The sequence below is a fragment of the Bos indicus genome, chromosome 4, assembly GCF_029378745.1.
Source record: "Bos indicus isolate NIAB-ARS_2022 breed Sahiwal x Tharparkar chromosome 4, NIAB-ARS_B.indTharparkar_mat_pri_1.0, whole genome shotgun sequence".
Classification (NCBI taxonomy): Eukaryota; Metazoa; Chordata; class Mammalia; order Artiodactyla; family Bovidae; genus Bos; species Bos indicus.
The window spans coordinates 51,111,821-51,132,100 of NC_091763.1; the positions used below are offsets into that span (position 1 = coordinate 51,111,821).

The following is a 20,280-nucleotide window of genomic DNA, read 5'->3' on the forward strand; positions in this document are numbered from 1 at the left end:
AAGAAGAATGCTTATGGTGGGTACAGGAGACAGAACATGGCTAAGGGAAAAAATCTGTAAGCTTGAGGATATGAGAACAGAAACCTCCAAACCAAAAACAAAGAGAAAAAAGCCTGAAAGGAAAAATTCAAAATATCCAAAAACTATGGGACAATTACAAAAGGTATCATGCGCCAATAATGGAAATACCAGAAAGAAAAGAAAGACAGAAAGGAACAAAAATATTTGAGACAATAATGACTGAGAACTTCTCCAAATTAATGTCAAAGACTAAATCACAGGTCCAGGAAGCTCATAGAACATCAAGCAGAATAAATGCCAAAAACCAAATATCAGATCAGTCGCTCAGTCGTGTCCAACTCTTTGTGACCCCATGAATCGCAGCACGCCAGGCCTCCCTGTCCATCACCAACTCCCGGAGTTCACTCAGACTCACGTCCATCGAGTCAGTGATGCCATCCAGCCATCTCATCCGCTGTCGTCCCCTTCTCCTCTTGCCCCCAATCCCTCCCAGCATCAGAGTCTTTTCCAATGAGTCAACTCTTCGCATGAGGTGGCCAAAGTACTGGAGTTTCAGCTTTAGCATCATTCCTTCCAAAGAAATCACAGGGCTGATCTCCTTCAGAATGGACTGGTTGGATCTCCTTGCAGTCCAAGGGACTCTCAAGAGTCTTCTCCAACACCACAGTTCAAAAGCATCAATTCTTCAGCGCTCAGCCTTCTTCACAGTCCAACTCTCACATCCATACATGACCACAGGAAAAACCATAGCCTTGACTAGACGAACCTTTGTTGGCAAAGTAATGTCTCTGCTTTTGAATATGCTGTCTAGGTGGGTCATAACTTTCCTTCCAAGGAATAAGCATCTTTTAATGTCATGGCTGCAGTCAACATCTGTAGTGATTTTGGAGCCCAGAAAAATAAAGTCTGACACTGTTTCCACTGTTTCCCCATCTATTTCCCATGAAGTGGTGGGACCAGATGCCATGATCTTCGTTTTCTGAATGTTGAGCTTTAAGCCAACTTTTTCACTCTCCACTTTCACTTTCATCAAGAGGGTTTTGAGTTCCTCTTCACTTTCTGCCATAAGGGTGGTGTCATCTGCATATCTGAGGTTATTGACATTTCTCCCGGCAATCTTGATTCCAGTTTGTGTTTCTTCCAGTCCAACGTTTCTCATGATGTACTCTGCATAGAAGTTAAATAAACAGGGTGACAATATACAGCCTTGACGAACTCCTTTTCCTATTTGGAACCAGTCTATGGTTCCATGTCCAGTTCTAACTGTTGCTTCCTGACCTGAATACAAATTTCTCAAGAGGCAGATCAGGTGGTCTGGTATTCCCATCTCTTGAAGAATTTTCCACAGTTGATTGTGATCCACACAGTCAAAGGCTTTGGCATAGTCAAGAAAGCAGAAATAGATGCTTTTCTGGAACTCTCTTGCTTTTTCCATGATCCAGCAGATGTTGGCCATTTGATCTCTGGTTCCTCTGCCTTTTCTAAAACCAGCTTGAACATCAGGAAGTTCACGGTTCACATATTGCTGGAGCCTGGCTTAGAGAATTTTGAGCATTACTTTACTAGCGTGTGAGATGAGTGCAATTGTGCGGTAGTTTGAGCATTCTTTGGCATTGCCTTTCTTTGGGATTGGAATGAAAACTGACCTTTTCCAGTCCTGTGGCCACTGCTGAATTTTCCAAATGTGCTGGCATACTGAGTGCAGCACTTTCACAGCATCATCTTTCAGGATTTGGAATAGCTCAACTGGAATTCCATCACCTCCACTAGCTTTGTTTGTAGTGATGCTTGCTAAGGCCCACTTGACTTCACATTCCAGGATGTCTGGCTCTAGGTCAGTGATCACACCATTGTGATTATCTGGGTTGTGAAGATCTTTTTTGTACAGTTCTTCTGTGTATTCTTGCCATCTCTTCTTAATATCTTCTGCTTCTGTTAGGTCCATACCATTTCTGTCCTTTATTGAGCTCATCTTTGCAAGAAATGTTCCTTTGGTATCTGATTTTCTTGAAGAGATCCCTAGTCTTTCCCATTCTGTTGTTTTCCTCTATGATATTCAGATGACAGAAAACCAGAGATAAAGAAAAAAATCTTGAAAGAAGCAAGAGGAAAAAGCACCTTACTTATAAAGTAACAAAAAAAAGAACTAAATCCAACTATTCTTCAGAAAACATTCAAGCCAAAAAAGAATGGAGTGAAATATTTAAAGTGTTGAGAGAAAAAAGCCACCAACTTAGAATTCTGTACCTTGTGAAATTAGTGAGAAGTAAAGACTTTCTCATTTTCAACTAGTCCAAATCACCTTTTAACAAACAGTACTGGAGTACTTCACAGGTAATAGAAGTATGTTATCATAACAAAATAAAGTTGCCCCTTCAACAGGGTGGGTGTAAGGGGTACCCACCCTCTGTGCAGTCAATAAATATTCGCTCTATTTATCCATAGTCCCTTTGTATCTATGATTCTACATCATCTGATTCAACCACACGTGAAAGTTGTAGCACTGTAGTGTTTACTATTGAACATGATCTGGGTGTAAGTTCAAATGTGTGTTGTTCAAGGGTCAGCTGTATTTCCACTTCCTCCCTCTTGTCCCTTGTATTGTTGCTGCCATTTATTTTACTTATAGAGAAACATAAACATACATAATTGAATACAGTGTTGCCATTATTATTTTGAGCACAATGCTATCAACAGATCTACATAAATGAAGAGTACCAGAAAATGAATAGTAAAGGAGTACCATATAATGATAAATGGGACAATAATAGTCCAGAAAGATATAATAATAATGTTTAATATGTATATATCTAACAGCAGCATGTCAAAATACATGAGGCAAAAACTGACAGAACTGCAAAGAGAAATAGATGAATCCACTGTTATACTTGAAGACTTCAATATACTATCAAAAATGGACAGACACAGAAGTGAAAAAATTATTAGAATTTTACATTCACCAAGATAAATCACATTATGGGCCATAAAACACAATATAAAGAATTTAAGAGAATGCATCTCATATAATGTATGTTCTCAGACCACAGTGGAATTAAACCAGAAATCAAGAACAGAATGACAGTTGGAAAATCCCAAAACATTTGGGCATTAAACAGCACATGGTTTAAAAAAGAAATCTCAAGAGAAACTTAAATATATTTTGAACAGATGAAAATCAAAATGAAATTTATCAGATTGTGTGGTATGTAGAAAAAGCAGTGCAGAGGGAAATTTATAACATTAAATGCTATAGAAAAGAAGAAATACCTAATATAGCTAAGGGGGTGTGTGCTAAGTCACTTCAGTTGTGTCAGACTCTTTGCAACCCCACAGACTGTAGCCTGCCACTCTGTCCATGGGATTATCCCGGTTAGAATACTGGAATGGGTTGCCATGCCCTCCTTCCCAGGATCTTCCCAACCCAGGGATCAAACCCACATCTCTTGCATCTCCTGCATCCACAGGTGGGTTCTTTGCCACAGGTGGCATCCACTAGTGCCACCTGGGGAGCCCAAATATACTAATGCAATAGTAAATATTTATAGTATCATACAAATATCTAGTATAGAAAAGAATATAATATGTAATATAGAGAAGAATATCTAAAATCAATAGTTTAAGCTTCTATCATAGGAAATCAGAAAAAGAAGAGCAAATTTAATTCAAAATAGGCAGACAACAAATAAATAAATAAAAATTAAAGCAGAATCAACCAATTGGATTGAAAACAAAATCAGTAGGGAAAATCAATAAAATATAAAAACTGGTTCTTTGAAAAGACAGTAAATTTTATGTTTCTAGCCAGGCCAACTAAGAAAATGAGAGCGATGACATAAACTACTATTGAAAATGAAAGAATAGTTACATTATTTAGCATAAGGAATACAGTTAATATTATTATAACTTTGTATAGGGATGGATGGTTTCTAGACTTCTTGTGGTGAACATTTCATAATGTATACAGATGTCAAATCACTATGTAGTACACCTAAACCTTACATAATATTGTATGTCAACTATATTACAATTAAAAATATTTTTAAAGAAATGAAAGAGGAAAAATCATTACATCTGAGCATGTATTATTAAGAGAGTAATAAGGAAATACTATGAACATCTCCATGCCCAGTAGTTTCATAACAGGTGAAATGAACAAATTCCTCGAAACATACAAAATCTGCCAAAACTCATAACAAACAATCTGAATAGGCACATATTTTTAAAAAGAGATTGAACTGCTAATTAATAATCTTCCAAATCAGAAAGGACAAATTCTAGATAGATTCATGGTAAATTCTACAAGATAGTTGAAGCAGTAATTCTACCAGTTCTCTACAATCTCTTTCAGAAGATGGAAGCAAAAGTGATACATCCTAAGTCATTCTATGAGAGTAAAAAGTGAAGCTGCTCAGTTGTGTCTGACTCTCTGCCATTCCATGGACTATAGTCTTCCAGGCTCCTCCCTCTGTGGGATTTCCCAGGCAAGAATACTGGAGTGAGTTGCCATTTCCTTCTCCAGGGTATCTTCCTGACCCAAGGATTGAACCCAGGTCTCCTGCATTGCAGGCAGACTCTTTACCATCTGAGCCACCAGTGAAGGCCGAATTGCCATAATACCAAAACTAAAGACATTAGAAATCAATATTTCTCCTAAACTTAGTTGTGAAGTGCTTAAAAATATTAACAAGTCAAATCCAGCAATATATACAGAGAATTATATACTATGAGCAAGTGGGATTTATCCTAGATATGAAAGGTTGGTTCAACATTTGAAAAATCAATGAATAAAATCTATCATATATCAACAGGCATGAAAAATCATATTACCATATTAACAGATGCAGAAAAAACACAAGATAAAATCCACCACCAATTTCTGATTTAAAAAAACTCTTAGCAAAGTAGGAATAGAGGGGGAAGGTCATCAACTTGATAAAGAACATCTACAGAAATCCTACAGTTATTACTTAATGATGAAAAACTTAGCTTTCCTACTAAGATCAACTAAAGGCAAGAATTCTCCTCTTATTACTTTCAACATCCTACTAGTGTGTGTGTGTGTGCTAAACCACTTCGGCTGTGTTCAGCTATATGCGACCCTATGGACTGTAGCCCCCCAGGCTCTTCTGTCCATGGGGATTCTCCAGGCAAGAATACTGGAGTGGGTTCCATGCCCTCCTCCAGGGAATCTTCCCAATCCAGGGATAGAACCCACATTTCTACATCTCCTGTAGTCTTAGCTAATGCAACAAGACAAGAAAAGGAAATAAAAGGCATACTGATTGAGAATTAAAAAAATAAAACTGTTCTTGTTTGCAGATGAACTTACCATCTATATAGAAAGTACAAAAGAACAACACTATAAACTCCTAGAACTACTAAGTGATTATAGCAAGGTTGCAGGATACAGGTTTATATACATAAGTCAACTGCTTTCCTACATACCAGCAATGAAGAAGTGGAATTTGAGAACAAAATACAATTTACATTAACACTCCCCAAAATGAAATACTCAGGTATAAATTTAAGAAAATATATACAAGATGAAGATGATAAAAATACAAAACTGATTAATTTAATCAAATAAGACTTAGAGAAATGGAAAGATGTTCCACGTTCATGGATAGGAAACTCAATATGAACCAAGATGTTGGTTCTTTCCAACTTGATCTATAGATTCAATGCAATCCTAATCAAAATCCAAGCAAGTTATTTTATGAATATGGAAAACAGATTCTAAAGTTTATATGGAAGTGCAAAAGAACAGTCAACATATTATTGAAGGAGAAGAACAAAGACAGAGGACCGACACTACTGAACTTCCATGACTTTGGAAGTTGACTGAAAAGACTGCTGCTGCTGCTAAGTCACTTCCGTCGTGTCCGACTCTGTGCGACCCCATAGACGGCAGCCCACCAGGCTCCCCTGTCCCTGGGATTCTCCAGGCAAGAACACTGGACTGGGTTGACATTTCTTTATCCAATGCATGAAAGTGAAAAGTGAAAATGAAGTCGCTCAGTCACGTCCAACTCCTAGAGACCCCATGGACTGCAGCCTACCAGGCTTCTCCACCCATGGGATTTTCCAGGCAAGAATACTGGAGTGGATTGCCATTGCCTTCTTTGCTTGAAAGATTAAGACAGCCTAATAAAAACACCTTCAGTTTTTCAGCTGTTTGCTCAATGGTTCTCTTTAACTTCACTTCTCTTTAATTCCACTTATCTCCTTTCCTCTTGTCTCAAAAACAAAAACAAACAAAACCAAAACCAAACAAACCCAAGTACTCTACAGTACCAAGATAATTCCATCTATGTATCCATCCTCTTAGACAAGTGTTCTTGCTTTCTCTTTCCCACCACCGACATTGTTGTTTACATGACCCCTCATTTCAGGACTCACCCATTCCCTAAGCCTTTGCAATTAGGCTTCTACTCGCACTCGTCTACACCTAATGACTCAGACCACTGTCCCCACTCCTTGGCCAGTAGGGCTCAAGAACATGCATTTCTCACAAGTACTCAAGTGATACAGGTGATGCTGGTGCAGGAACCACACTTTGTGAACCACTGCTCTCAAAGACCCTGAGATAGAAAATCAATTAGGGTTTTCTGAGTTATCAACTCCCTTCATTGCTTTGGCTCTCAAGATCCATAATCTGCATCATTTGCACAAATCTTGGCTTCGGTTACATCCTTTATGCATCCTCCAGTTACTGAACGACTGAACCAGTCATTGTTTTCTGTACATGCCTTGTGCCTCATGTTATTCCCTCTGCTTATAGCACCCTTCTTCACCCACATTTGATCATTCAAATCACAGTTTAAGTCTTAAGTCTCATTCTAAAGGCCAGTTCCTCTGGAAAACCTTGCCTGAATAGCCCAACTCCCAGCCAAATGGTAACAACTGGCTTTGAAAGTGGCTCAGCCAAATGAAGTCCTTTGAAGCCTCAGCTTTGTTAGCTTCACAGTAAATCTGTTTCAGCTCTTGCTGGATCTAGCATTTTGCCTTTTAGTCTGACATCTTCTGTGACAGATCTCTCTTTCTCTCTCTCCTCTTTCTTCCGCTTTTGCTTCTCATTCTTTTAAGAGAAATGAGTGAAAAAGAACTTTAGGGTCAGAGAGATCTGCGTTTGACATCCTCGCTATTTCACTCAATTGAACATTGTTTCTTCCACTATGCAGAAAAAGGGTAATAACAACTACCTTTGGAGTTATAATAAGACCTAATGTTATAGAAAATAAAGGTTTTTAAACACAATGTTAAACACAATGCTTAGGACACAATGTGCATTTGATAAACATTTACAGTCTTATGTAAATAATTTTTAATTCCCCCAAAGCACCTAGGGAGTGTCTTGCAAATACACACAGCCTGCTTACTGCATAAACATTCCGAGAAGATGGAATGCCTGAACATATTGCTCCTTCCTCATTTTACACTATCTCTGATCACTATTGTCAGATCAAGGAAACTACCTACAGAAATGAGGGCTCTAAAACTCTGTCACTCTATTAGGACTTGTTTGAATTTACTTTAGTGGGCAAGTAAGCACTGGAAAAGCAAATGGATGAAAGGATGCCAGGGAGAGCGAAAGAAAATAATTTACCAAATCTGTCCTTGCTGTGTATCAACCTATCTGTTGCTATTATCATAAAGTCACAGTGCCTTTGGCATCCATCCTGGTGACCGTCAGCTGCCTATGGCATTCAAGATGTGTAAAGCAAAAAAGAGTAACTAATTATGCTTTTCTCAATGGAAAGGAAGAGTGAAGGCAAACCATTAATTTTACTTAGTTTCAAGGTGTAACTTTAAACATTCTCACTCTGATACTAGATAAAAATTCAATCTAAAACCTATTCATTCCATTTATGCCCATTTATACCTGTTTTCTGTAAGAAAAGGAAAAAAATTAATTCTTGATGAACATGAATGTAGGAGAGAGCTAATTTTAGTAGTATGTGAATATATTTTTCCTAAGTAGAGTAAAAGTTAAGTCAAAATTTCCACTGTGCCACTGCAAGCCAATTAGCACAATATGTAGAGAATTTTTGCTCACTCTATGTATTTTTCTTCTTAGAACTTTGTCTAATATATCAAATGATCAAATCTTCTAAAGCCACAGGCCAAGGCAAGGGAAAGTAGTCGGTTTTTACGTAGGTGACAGTGACGGTGGACTCTCACCAGTGTAAAAAGCAGTCTGTTTGAAATTAAACCACAAAGAGATGAAGTTTTAAATTTCAGTTTTCATAAAACTTGGCTCAATGGTATTCCATTTCAATTGTAAAGAAAAAGAAAATAGTCAAAACAATATACCACTCCTGTCTAGACTTAGAGGGTTGCAGAATAAGGAATCTGGAGAGAATGTAAAATCATATTTACAAAGCATAAAATGTGGGAGAATGACCATCCCCTTCTCAAACAATCAATTCTAGACTCTGTATTTGAGTAACTTCTGCAAATTCAGCCCAGCTGGGATCCATAAGAGACACTTCAAAATAGTGCAAGGTTATTTCTTATTAAATAATAGAAATGCTTGCCTCATAAATAATTATTCCTTAGCAAATTACTGGGGAAAAAAGCTTTACAATCCATACCATGATGAAGACTCCAACCAGAAAAAATGAAAAAAGCGAAGGAAAAAAGTACCACTTGTTTGAAAGACTGTCAAATAGGTAAAATTTTAAGTCTTTAGATGGAGTTAGCAACAAAATATTTCCCTCACCTGAAATGGAGGATAGTTTCAAGATGCAAAATCTAGAACTAAAATTTGGTTTATGTAACAGTTTCTTTAGTTAGTAAAGTAGCAATCAATTAGATATTCTGCAAGTATAACAACACTTAAAATGGTCCCATTATATGCCCAGGAGTGGGACTGCTGGATCATATGGTAGCTCTATTTTTAGATTTTAAGGAACCTCTACACTGTTCTCCATAGTGGCTATATCAATTTGTATTCCCACCAACAGTCTAGGAGAGTTTCCTTCTCTCCACACCCTCTTCAACATTTATAGATTCAGACAGGTGTGAAGTGATACCTCACTGTGTTTTGATTTCAATTTCTATGATAATTAGTGATATTGAACACCTTTTGGTAATCTGTATAACTTCTTTGGCAAAGTATCTATTTAAATCTTCCATCAATTTTCTGATTAGGTTGTTTTTTTCACATTGAGCTGCATGAGCTGTTTGTGTATTTTGGAGATGAATACCTTGTTGCTCACTTCATTTGCAAATATTTTCTCCCACTCAGAAGGTAGACTTCTTGGTTTTGTTTATGGTTTCCTTTGCTATACAAAAGAGAAGCAAAAGACAAATGAGAAAAGGAAACACATACCCATATGAATGAAGAGTTCCAAAGAATAGCAAGGAGAGCTAAGAAAGCTTTCCTAAGTGTAAACACAGCAATGGCCACAGGACTAGAAAAGGCGAGTTTTCATTCCAATCCCAAAGAAAGGCAATGCCCCAAAATCTTCAAACTAATGCACAATTTCACTCATCTCACACGCTAGTAAAGTAATGCTCAAAATTCTCCAAACCAGGCTCAACACTATGTGAAACATGAACTTCCAGATGTTCAAGATGGATTTAGAAAAGACAGAGGACCCAGAGATCAAATTGTCAACATCCACTGGATCACAGAAAACGCAAGAGAATTCCAGAAAAATACCTACTTCTACTTCATTGACTATGCTAAAGCCTTTGACTGTGTGGATCACAATAAACTGTGGAAAATTCTGAGAGAAATGGGAATACCAGACCACCTGACCTGCCTCCTAAGAAATCTGTATGCAGGTCAAGAAGCAACAGTTAGAACTGGATATGGATAACAGACTGGTTCCAAATAGGGAAAAGAGCACATCAAGGCTGTATATTTTCACCCTGCTTATTTAACTTATATGCAGAGTACATCATAAGAAATGCTGGGTTGGCTGAAGCAGAAGCTGGAATCAAGACTGCCAGGAGAAATATCAATAACTTCAGATATGCAGATGACACCACCCTAATGGCAGAAAGTGAAGAAGAACTAAACAGCCTCTTGATGAAAGGAAAAGATGAGAGTGTTGGCTTAAAACTCAACATGGCCAATAGATGGGGAAACAATGGAAAAGTGAGAGACTTTATTTTCTTGGGCTCCAAAATCAGTACAGATGGTGACTACAGCCATGAAATTAAAAGATGTTTGCTCCTTGGAAGAAAAGCTATGACCAACCTAGACAGCATATTAAAAAGCAGAGACATTACTTTGCCAACAAAGGTCCGTCTAGTCAAAGCTATGGTTTTTCCAATAATCATGTATGGATGTGAGAGTTGGACTGTGAAGAAGGCTGAGTGCCAAAGGATTGATGCTTTTCAACTGTGGTGTTGGAGAAGACTCTTGAGAGTCCCTTGGACTGCAAGGAGATCCAACCAATCCATCCTAAAGGAGATCAGCCCTGGGTGTTCACTGGAAGGACTGATGCTGAAGCTGAAACTCCAATACTTTGGCCACCTGATGTGAAGAAATGACTCACTGGAAAAGACGCTGATGCTGGGAAAGATTGAAGGAGGGAGGAGAAGGGGATGACAGAGGATCAGATTGTTGGATGGCATCACCAACTCGACGGACATGAGTTTGAGCAAGTTCTAGGAGTTGGTGATAGACAGGGAAGCTTGGCACACTGCAGTCCATGGGGTCGTAAAGAGTAAGATATGACTGAGCAACTGAACTAAACTTGCTATACAAAAGCTTTTAAGAATAATTAGGTTCCATTTGTCCATTTTCGCTGTTATTTTCATTACTTTAGGGGGTGGATCAAAAAAAATCTTGCTCCAACTTATGTCAAAGAATAATCTGCCTATGTTTTTCTCTGATTTATAGTACATGGCCTTACATTAAGGTCTTTAATCCATTTTGAGTTTATTTTTGTGTATGGTATTAGGGAGTGTTCTAATTTCATTCTTCTGTATAGAAAACCATAATTTGAAAGGATGCACGCACCTCAATGTCACTGTAGCACTATTTACATTAGCTAGGAAATGGAAAAAACCTAAATATCCATCAACAGAGGAATGAATAAAGAAGATGTGTTACAAATATATATGGAATTTTACTCAGCCCTTAAAAAGGAATAAAATAATGCAATCTGTGGCAACACAGATGGATCTAGAGATTATTATACAGAGTAAAGTAAGTCAGAAAGAGAAAGACAAATATTGTATAATATCTCTTAAATGTGACTTACTTGCAAAGCAAAAATAGAGTCACAGATGTAGAAAACAAACTTATGGTTACCAAGGGGAGATGGGATGAACTGGTGGATTGAGACTGATATATATACACTACTGTATATAAAATAGACAGCTAGTGAGAATCTACTGTATAGCACAGGGAACTTTACTCAGTGCTCCGTGGTGACCTAGATGGGAAGGGAATCTAAAAAAGTTGGATATGTGTATGTATGTAACTAATTCACTTAGGTGTACAACAGAAACTAATGCAACATTATAAGGCAATTATACTCCAATAACTTGGAGAAGGAAATGGCAACCTATTCTAGTGTTCTTGCCTAGAGAATCCCGTGGACAGAGGAGCCTGGTGGGCTGCTGTCCGTGGGGTTGCACAGTCAGAGATGACTGAAGTGCCTTAGCATGCAGGCATGCACTGGAGAAGGAAATGGGAACCCACTCCAGTGTTCTTGCCCGGAGAATCCCAGGGACAGAGGAGCCTGGTGGGCTGCCATCTATGGGTCGCACAGAGTCGGACATGACTGAAGCGACTTAGCAGCAGCAGCATACTCCAATAAAAAAATAAGTAAGATGGTTCCATTATATAGATTCAGGACTCTGCAAAATAAATTTCACATGAAACAATACTGACTCCATATAATAACTTGAAAATATTTGTGTTCAACATCCTAGTCAACAATAAGAGTTACAAATGGATTCTGCCCACACATTGCTTTAGGCTACTGAGATTCACTTACTGAACACAGGTTTAACAAAGCAAGCAATGTTTAAATCTTACCCTCTGGCCGGGACTTATTGAGAAGGATATGTTCTCTAGTATGGCATTCCCTCCATCTGTATACTTTGCTGTGAGGTCTTTGACAGTCATTTGGCCCCCTGAGGGCCAGATGTCATCTTTCTTCACATGTTGATTCTCAATGATCATAACTTTTGAGGGCTGACTATCCTTGGATGGTCTGAATGAATTGTTAGGTTTACCATCTTCTGTTGGCATATCAATAAACTTAAAGACTCGGCTCACAGATCGCATCTGAAATAAAAATAATATTTTATTTTTTTAAGAGTCGCAGAGAATGTCAAAATTAGTTTAATGTTTCCTAAAATATAACTGTAGGGTGTGATACTAGCTAGTCGTCAGTTGGTTATTTGTTAGGTTTCTCAATGAAGTAACAGGAAATAATTGGATAGAACTAAAAGCTTAACCAAGAGAATTAACTAGGATTTCTATAAATGGGCTCTTTATACACCTGTTTATTTTTGTGATCACTTAACTCTCAGTTATGCAAGCCACACATAAATAGCCAAACTTTACTCAATGGAATAGATGATGTCAAGGGGAAACTTTTTTTCTACCATTGTGTAGTACAATGTTCTACAACTGATAAGTTACTATAAAATGTTTCAAACTTCAAAATCACTGTATAAAAGGCTTTCCTTATTCTTGCAGTGCATTAATAACTATCAACAATTCTATGTCAGCTGGGTGGTAAGTGGACTCCTGAGGCTCAGTAAATTTTGAATAACTTCACAGTAATCTTCAAACAAATTTGAAATCACTGGCATATATCTGTAGTTAAATATTACATTTTTAATCTAAATTACTTAAAGATCCATGTCCACTGCTGAGCAAAATGTGACTGTGTATAAGGGCTGTATTTGAAATTCAACCATTTTAAAAATTAATTTATTTTAAAAATTTTATTTTATTGACGTATAGTTGATTTACAATGTTGTGTTAGTTTCTGTTATCACAAAGTGATTCAATTACTCAAATGTATACAAATCCTTTTTCATACTCTTTTCTATTACAGTTTATTGAATATAGTTCCCTGTTCAACAATAGGACCTTGCAGTTTGTCCATTCTGTATATAATAGTTTGCATCTGCTAACCCCAATTTCCCAATCCATCCCTCCCCCTTGGCAACCATAAACCCATTCTCTGTGTCTGTGAGTCTGTTTCTGTTTTGTAAATAAGTTCACTTATGTCATATTGTATGTCCACATGTGATATCATATGGTGTTTGTCTTTCTCTTTCTGACGTACTTTGCTTAGTGAGATCATCTCTAGTTGCACTCATGTTGCTGCAAATGGCATTATAAAATTCAACTATTTTGCACGAGTGCTTAAATTCTTTAATGACAGCATATTTCTCTGAACAATTATAACTTACAAAATTTGGAAAGTGATTTTTAAAATAGCCTGGCATATAATAGGCATCCAATACATAATTGAAAATATTTAAAGTAAATGTACCTGTGTGCTCAGTTGTGACAAACTCTTTGTGTCCCCATGGACTGTAGCCAAGCAGGCTCCTCTGTCCATCGGATTTCCTAAGCCAGAATACTGGAGTGGGTTGCCATTTCCTTCTCTAAGGAATCTTCCTGACCCAGGGATCGAACCTGCATCTCCTGCATTGGCAGGCGGATTCTTTACCACTGAGCCACCAGGTAGCCCATTAATAGCTTACTAGACAGAAAATTTTTTGTCTTAAAAGTAATTGCTGATTCCGCCTTTACCCAGTTGAGAATTTAACCTTCTTCTTTACAATGTTAATTTATTATCATCGTAGTTATTTAGATATTAGAAATATTTCTTTCAGCAAAAAAAAAAAAAATGGTGAGATGAAATGATGTGGGTATTCATTTCTATTATTTTTACTTTTCATTATGAAAAGGTGAAATGGGAAGAATTCTTCATCTTTAGTATGAAATGACTCATAGATGAATCAGAGAAGTTCAGATATTTATCCTTAATTGAACATTTAAAGCTTCATCTTAGAAAATCATATAGCATTTCCTGTTTTCACATGCACTGATCAAGACTGATATTTATAAAGAGCTTTATTCTATCTAGTAATTGTGTGCTTCAATTTCCCTCATCTTGAATACATCTTCAAATTATCTTCAATAATTATTCAAGATTCAAAAAGAGAATCCTTTTAAGCCAAAACCCACTAGAAATGGAAGTGAAAAATATCCAAAGCCGATGTCCATCATAAATAACTCAGGAGGAAATAAATGGCATATTATAATTATTCCTCTGACATAATATTTTAAATTCCAAATTATGGGTGATTTTCAGAGTTTATTAAATCCTGACTCAGTTTTTTTTATTAAATTTGAATTGAAACACACTGTTGACATTTCTGCATGTCAGTGCTGTGAAGAATTTTATACTAGTCTTTGTTAAGTGCTCTAACACGTCAAGGAATGAACTATATAACAAAAATCCATCCTATTTCAACACTTTCAAGCATCAAAAAACATTTAAATATTGCTATCAAAACTACTCAAAATTACATGTGTTATTATTAGAAAATGACATCAAAATGACTATTTTGACAGCACTAAAATGCCATACACAATTTTTCTTTGTAAGCATTTGTCTGAGTACAGCAAATTACATTCTTCATTAGCAAGGGTGAACCCAGGACTTCTTTTGTTGTTGTTTTCTTGCTTTTTGAATTCCGAATTTCTAATGTCAGCTATGGTATACAGAATGCACCTATCAAATTGAGAAAACACAATTTTCCACTCATCACCTTTCATATAATCTACTTGCTTAAAGTGACCCCAAGACAGGTTATTATAGTTATCCACAGCATGGTCAAATATCCCTGACCAAGAACAAGTTCACCTTAACAACAGGCACTCATCTACAGCCCATGAACTCACTCAACTCAATGGGCTAAAGTATTTTCTGACAGGAAGGAAAGGTGGCCAATGCAGACACTTGCATTATGGTTAGGTTTTCAGCCACTGAAATAGTGAATAGACGATGTGGCCAGATAATATTATGAATTACTAACTCCCTGTGCCTCACAGGCTCTCCAACTCACACATTACTTCCACTGCCTGTCAAAGGAGAAGGGACACAGAACCAGTGCACAGAAAATCATTTCTGGTCTTGCAAGTTGCAGAAAACTGCCTTTGTAGTCAGAGATTGATAGTTCAAAAATTTTGAGCCACAAGAATATTGCCTGTTAAGATTCAAAAACCAAAGCCTGAAGGACAGGGTTTATCTAAAAACCAGTAGTCAAGGATGATCTTCTGATGGACAAGAATCAGCTTCTCTCCTCACCCCACAATCTGACTCACAAATGGGCTGAAGCACCAGTTCCTCTAAAAAGAAGCACTGCCTTGCAACTGAACTCTGGTTCTATCCTCAAGTAGATTTGAGTGATTTTAGAACTTTGGAGGCCTGTGCCTCAGTTCTAAGGTGGATACAGGAATGGGGCAGGGCTTAGAGAAGCTTCCAGTGCCTGTATGGCATAGGAGTATAAGAGTGGACATGCCTGCATGGCATGTTGAGACACAGATGACTTGACATAGCTTTGGATTTTACTTGTGTTTCCAGAATGATGATGAGGGGGAGCCAAATAATCCCAATGCTTTGACCCCCTCGGGGTCTTCCATTCCTCAGGGATGTGGAAGCAGCTGAGAGAGTGCAGGTTCACCAAGGGAGAGCTAACAAGTCAGGACCAGAAGGAAGACCCAATGTACCTGGACTGTACACCTCTAGGTCAGAGACAGCCCTGGATCCACTGAGCACAACAAGGGACAACCTAGGGCCAGACACGCCCCATGCGCCCCCCCCCCCCCCCCGCCACCCCCACCTCGGTATCTTGGTATCCTGTAAACGCTGCTCACAATTGATTATAGAGTCACTTCTAGTAAGATCTCTGAATTCGCGGAGGTTTCTTCTACTCGGTGGAAGGCATGCTCAAATAGAAAATAAATATGACTATAACACAAGTAGTCGTATATCTTCTACACTTGATTTAACAACCAAAGATTCGTATCTGTAGTCAGGGATGGATCCAGGTGTGGTGGAAAGAGACTTAAGTAATGTGGGAGATTCTTCTTAAGAGAAGGCTTTAAGACATCAATACTATATCAATACAATGAAATATTATTCAGCCATAAAAAGGAGGAAACATGAAATATTGTCATTTGCAACATTGATGAACACAGAGATTATGATACTAAGTGAAATCAGACAGAGAAAGATAAATATTATATGATATCATTTGTATGTGAATTCTAAAAAAAATAATACTAATGAATCCATTTACAAAACAGAAACAGACTCACAGATACAGAAAACAAACTTACGGTTACTAAAGTGGGGGATAAATTAGGAGCATGGGATTAACAGATACACACTACTATAAATAAAAAGAATAAGCAATAAGGATTTACTGTATAACACAGGTAACAATATTTAAAAAAAGAGAAGAAAGAAAAAGAAATAAAATTCTATATAGAAAACTAAGTACAGGATCTTCAAAAGGTTCCATGCAAGTGGCAGAATGTGAGCTTATATCTAAGGGGCTTCAGTTAAACCCACTGTGCCTATTACAGTAAACTTACTCAAGCACTGTTTATATATCTTCCCCACCAAGTGTTTAGCATCATGCAGTCCCTTAATAAATCTCTGTTCATAATGAATTAACCCATTGTTCCACCTCACATGCAGAAAGCGGTTTCTGAGCAGGGAGAATGGCAGTGCTGTAACTTAGTAGGAAATCCAGGCTGCAGTTGTAGCCTCAGCTCTCACCCTAAAAATATACATTGCTATTTGGATCAGAAGGACGTTGTAACCTATCAAATTATTTTTAGTCTCATCTACTTGTTTTCATTAATCTTTTTAACCTAACTGAATCCTATCTCTAATTTGGGATGTCTAAATATTTTAAGGTGATTTATAAAAACTGCTGTGCCATTGTCCAGCTATGTAGCTGGAACTGGATGGAAATTCAGATTTGACCGTTTTCTAAGTTCTGTAGATGGAGTTGGGCAAACTGTTTAACCTGAAGCTGCTGCTTCTGTGCATAGAAAAGTGTTTCCTACAGAGGAATGAGGGGGTATCGCTGTTTAGCTCACAAACAGCAAAGTCTCGATGTAGCCATTACCAGCTTAGGTAGGAACACATGTCTTAGATTTTAAGAAGTAAATGATGAAGCCAAAATGAGACTCAGGCACTGAAACATCAAATCATCAATCAAATCATCAAGTTTTCTGGAAAACTTCATATAATTTGCATAGGCTTTCCACAAAATTAGAGCTTAGTCAAAATGAAGTGGGGTTTTTGCTTGAGAAGCATCTCATTTAAAATTTTGGCATGATTATTTATATCATGTATTATACTCAAAAATTCTCCTGAGCCCATCTTTAAAAATCAATTTCATTATCTTTATGATAATGTCTGAATTACTTATCTAAGCATCAGGAGAACAAAGTCTTTTGGAGGAAGACTGCTCCATAGCCTCATCTCAACTTTACTTTGTAACAGATATACTTAGTGAAAGAGAAAATGATTCCTGATTTTCCTTTTCACCTTTTGTTAACAAAGAGGCAAGAAAAGGCTTAAAGACCTCTTTTAGGGCAAGTCAGGAAACCAGACTCTTTTCCCTGCACAAAATATTTGTTCTATTTCCTTTCATCCTTTCGGTTGTTTGGAAACCAGGCCATCAAATTTGTTCATTAACACCTAAACTACATGTAATACCCACAAAGTCACAACAATAGAAAATATATTGCACAAGTCTGAGATCTGGCTGGCAATGTTGTAAAGAGTGTTCATAACTGGTGGTTACAGGAAGATTACAATAAATAAATGTGAAGACAATCATCTATTAATAGAAAACTGACACCATGTGAAAACAGCATACATTTTGCAAGAGAAATTTTCAAAACGTGAAGTACATAAAAGGGAGGATTAAAGTGTTTTAAATCTTAGATTCTTCCTGGTAGGCCCAAACTAGATGCTTTTCATCAAGCAACTGACAAGTGTCAACTGACAGTGACCTGAGACCCAAGGCCATGTTAGAGTGATTAGCATAATCTTTAGGCCATGGATATAGACTTAAGAGATAATGGTTATCATGGAAATAGACTCTCTACCCAAAACATATTTTTGAAACTCTGATCTATCTTTCTGCACCAATTACTTATGCTCCTAGAGCCCTTAACAAGTCAATCAGGACTGTATTGCTATAAATTATTAACAGCATAAGTGAGTTACTTACAATATACTATAGATTCTAACCCTTTAGAAATTATTATAGCTTGCTACCTAATCTGTGACGAATTATATGGCAAGTCAATTTGACTTTTTCTGACTGCAGGATGTGCAAACACACACACATACACACACACAATTAATGTCAAAAAGGCATATCTTAAATAAACACAGAGGTATCAAATATATTGGTGCCTATTTTCAATAATTAAGAGCTTCAATAATTATGGTACCAAGTACCAATAGGCAAAGGAGGACTCTGATTTATCTATCTAAAAAGGTCTGATATATCACATCTACTACTCAAACTTGAATTTAGATGCTTCTGGAGTTACTATTTTCTAAAAGCATATGATAGGCTATCAACAAGTGCTTGGTGAATACAACTGAGCCTATGAGGTGTCCATTAAACATATTTCAAAGGAAATCTCAAGAAGAGGAGATTTACTAGACAAAAAAAATTAAAACAACAGATCAAAATATTTTCCCAAGGTTTTGACTATTTTAATAAGATTTTTTCTAAGCATCTTAACTTTGAGACAGCACAACTTCCCCAAGTTCTCTATCATTAAGCACCATTCTTTACACATCTTTCAGGTTTATATCTATCACTGGTCGATATACAGGATAAAAATAATTTGCTGATAGCCCATCAGTTCCAAAGTGAATTCTATCCCATAGACCAGAGGTGAGCAAAACTATGGCCCAATGGCCAAATCACACCATATCCATTTGTTTACATTCACTTTGCCCTACAAACGTTTAGGTTTCCCAGGTGGTTCCGTGGTAAAAAACCCACCTGCCAGTGCTGGAGCTACAGGAGATGCAGGTTCACACCCTGGGTTGGGAAGATCCCCTGGAGAAGGAAATGGCAATCCACCCCAGTATTCTTGCTTGGGAAATCCCATGGACAGAGGAGCCTGGTGGGCTCACAGAGAGCCCACGTCCATGGCATCACAAAGAGTTGAACAGGACTGAGTGTGTGCACGTGTGCACACACTCATACACACACACACACACACACACACAATCTTAGTTGAATAACTGCATAGAGACCACATAGCTCACAATGTTGAAAAAGGTACTAGCTAACCTTTTACAGGAAAAATTCGCTGGCTCCCTGCCATGACTCACAGAAAACTGGGGTGAAAATGAACCTTCGAGACCCTCAAATCCAGTGAATCACAAGTCTATATATACCAGAATAACCTGGAGCACTTTTTAAAAGATAGACATCATGCCTGGTCACTTTGCCCTCAACCAAGAGAACTGCTTTAATTAGTCTCAGAGGACCCTGAGTAGTCTCTCTTTTTATAAAGGTCCCACATGTGCTGTCAGGTTGGGAACCTCTGACCTAATCCATTCCTTCTTGGTACAAATGAAAAATTTTAAATCCAGGAAGTTTAAGTGATAAGCACACAGCTCCACAAATTTCCCAAACTTTCCTACACTCTCACAATCCCGTCAGGTTCTCATAAGCCTCTCCTACCAATTCAAGACTCAGCAACATCTTAATGGAGCTTTCTTTGTCTTTGTTGGTTCCAGTAACACACTGGTTAAGAGTTCTTTGATCAGCTCTGACAACTGCAGTGGTGAGTGACCTAATCACTGGACCTGAGCCTTCAGGGCAGTGGCAGACCCCTGGGACTCCCAAGAGCACCCAGAACAGTGCCTGCATACGTGCCAATGAGGATATCTTGAGATATCTCAGAGAGTCAGAAGAGAATGTCACAACTAACAGAACCTTAAAAAATTTCCAACCAAACCGTTTCATTTACAAAGGAGGAAAAAGCCCTCATGCAGGTTATGACTTATTTGCCTAAGGCTGCACAACTTCTTGGTGGTGGCTAGAGTGGAACACGGCATAGAAAGCCACTTTATAGGATGGAAATAGAAAGGCTGGGTGAAACGAAGTCTTGGAACAGACGTCATAAGTGGAAAATACACCCCCAAAGACTCATGAGAACAGAAAAACAAAGAAAGGTATTATCAAGAAGCCATTAAAAGG

The 20,280-nt window shown here is 37.6% G+C and overlaps 1 protein-coding gene across 4 annotated transcripts in view; it reads right to left on the minus strand.

Annotated features, from left to right (window-relative positions):
- The window catches only part of CFTR (CF transmembrane conductance regulator), a 247,652-nt gene that overhangs the window by 34,829 nt on the left and 192,543 nt on the right, over nt 1–20,280 (minus strand). For all 4 annotated transcript variants that reach the window (XM_070787791.1, XM_070787789.1, XM_070787792.1 and 1 more), the window contains exon 22: nt 12,026–12,277. In XM_070787791.1, the coding sequence (XP_070643892.1) occupies nt 12,026–12,277 (252 nt within the window). The remainder of the gene's footprint in view (nt 1–12,025; nt 12,278–20,280) is intronic.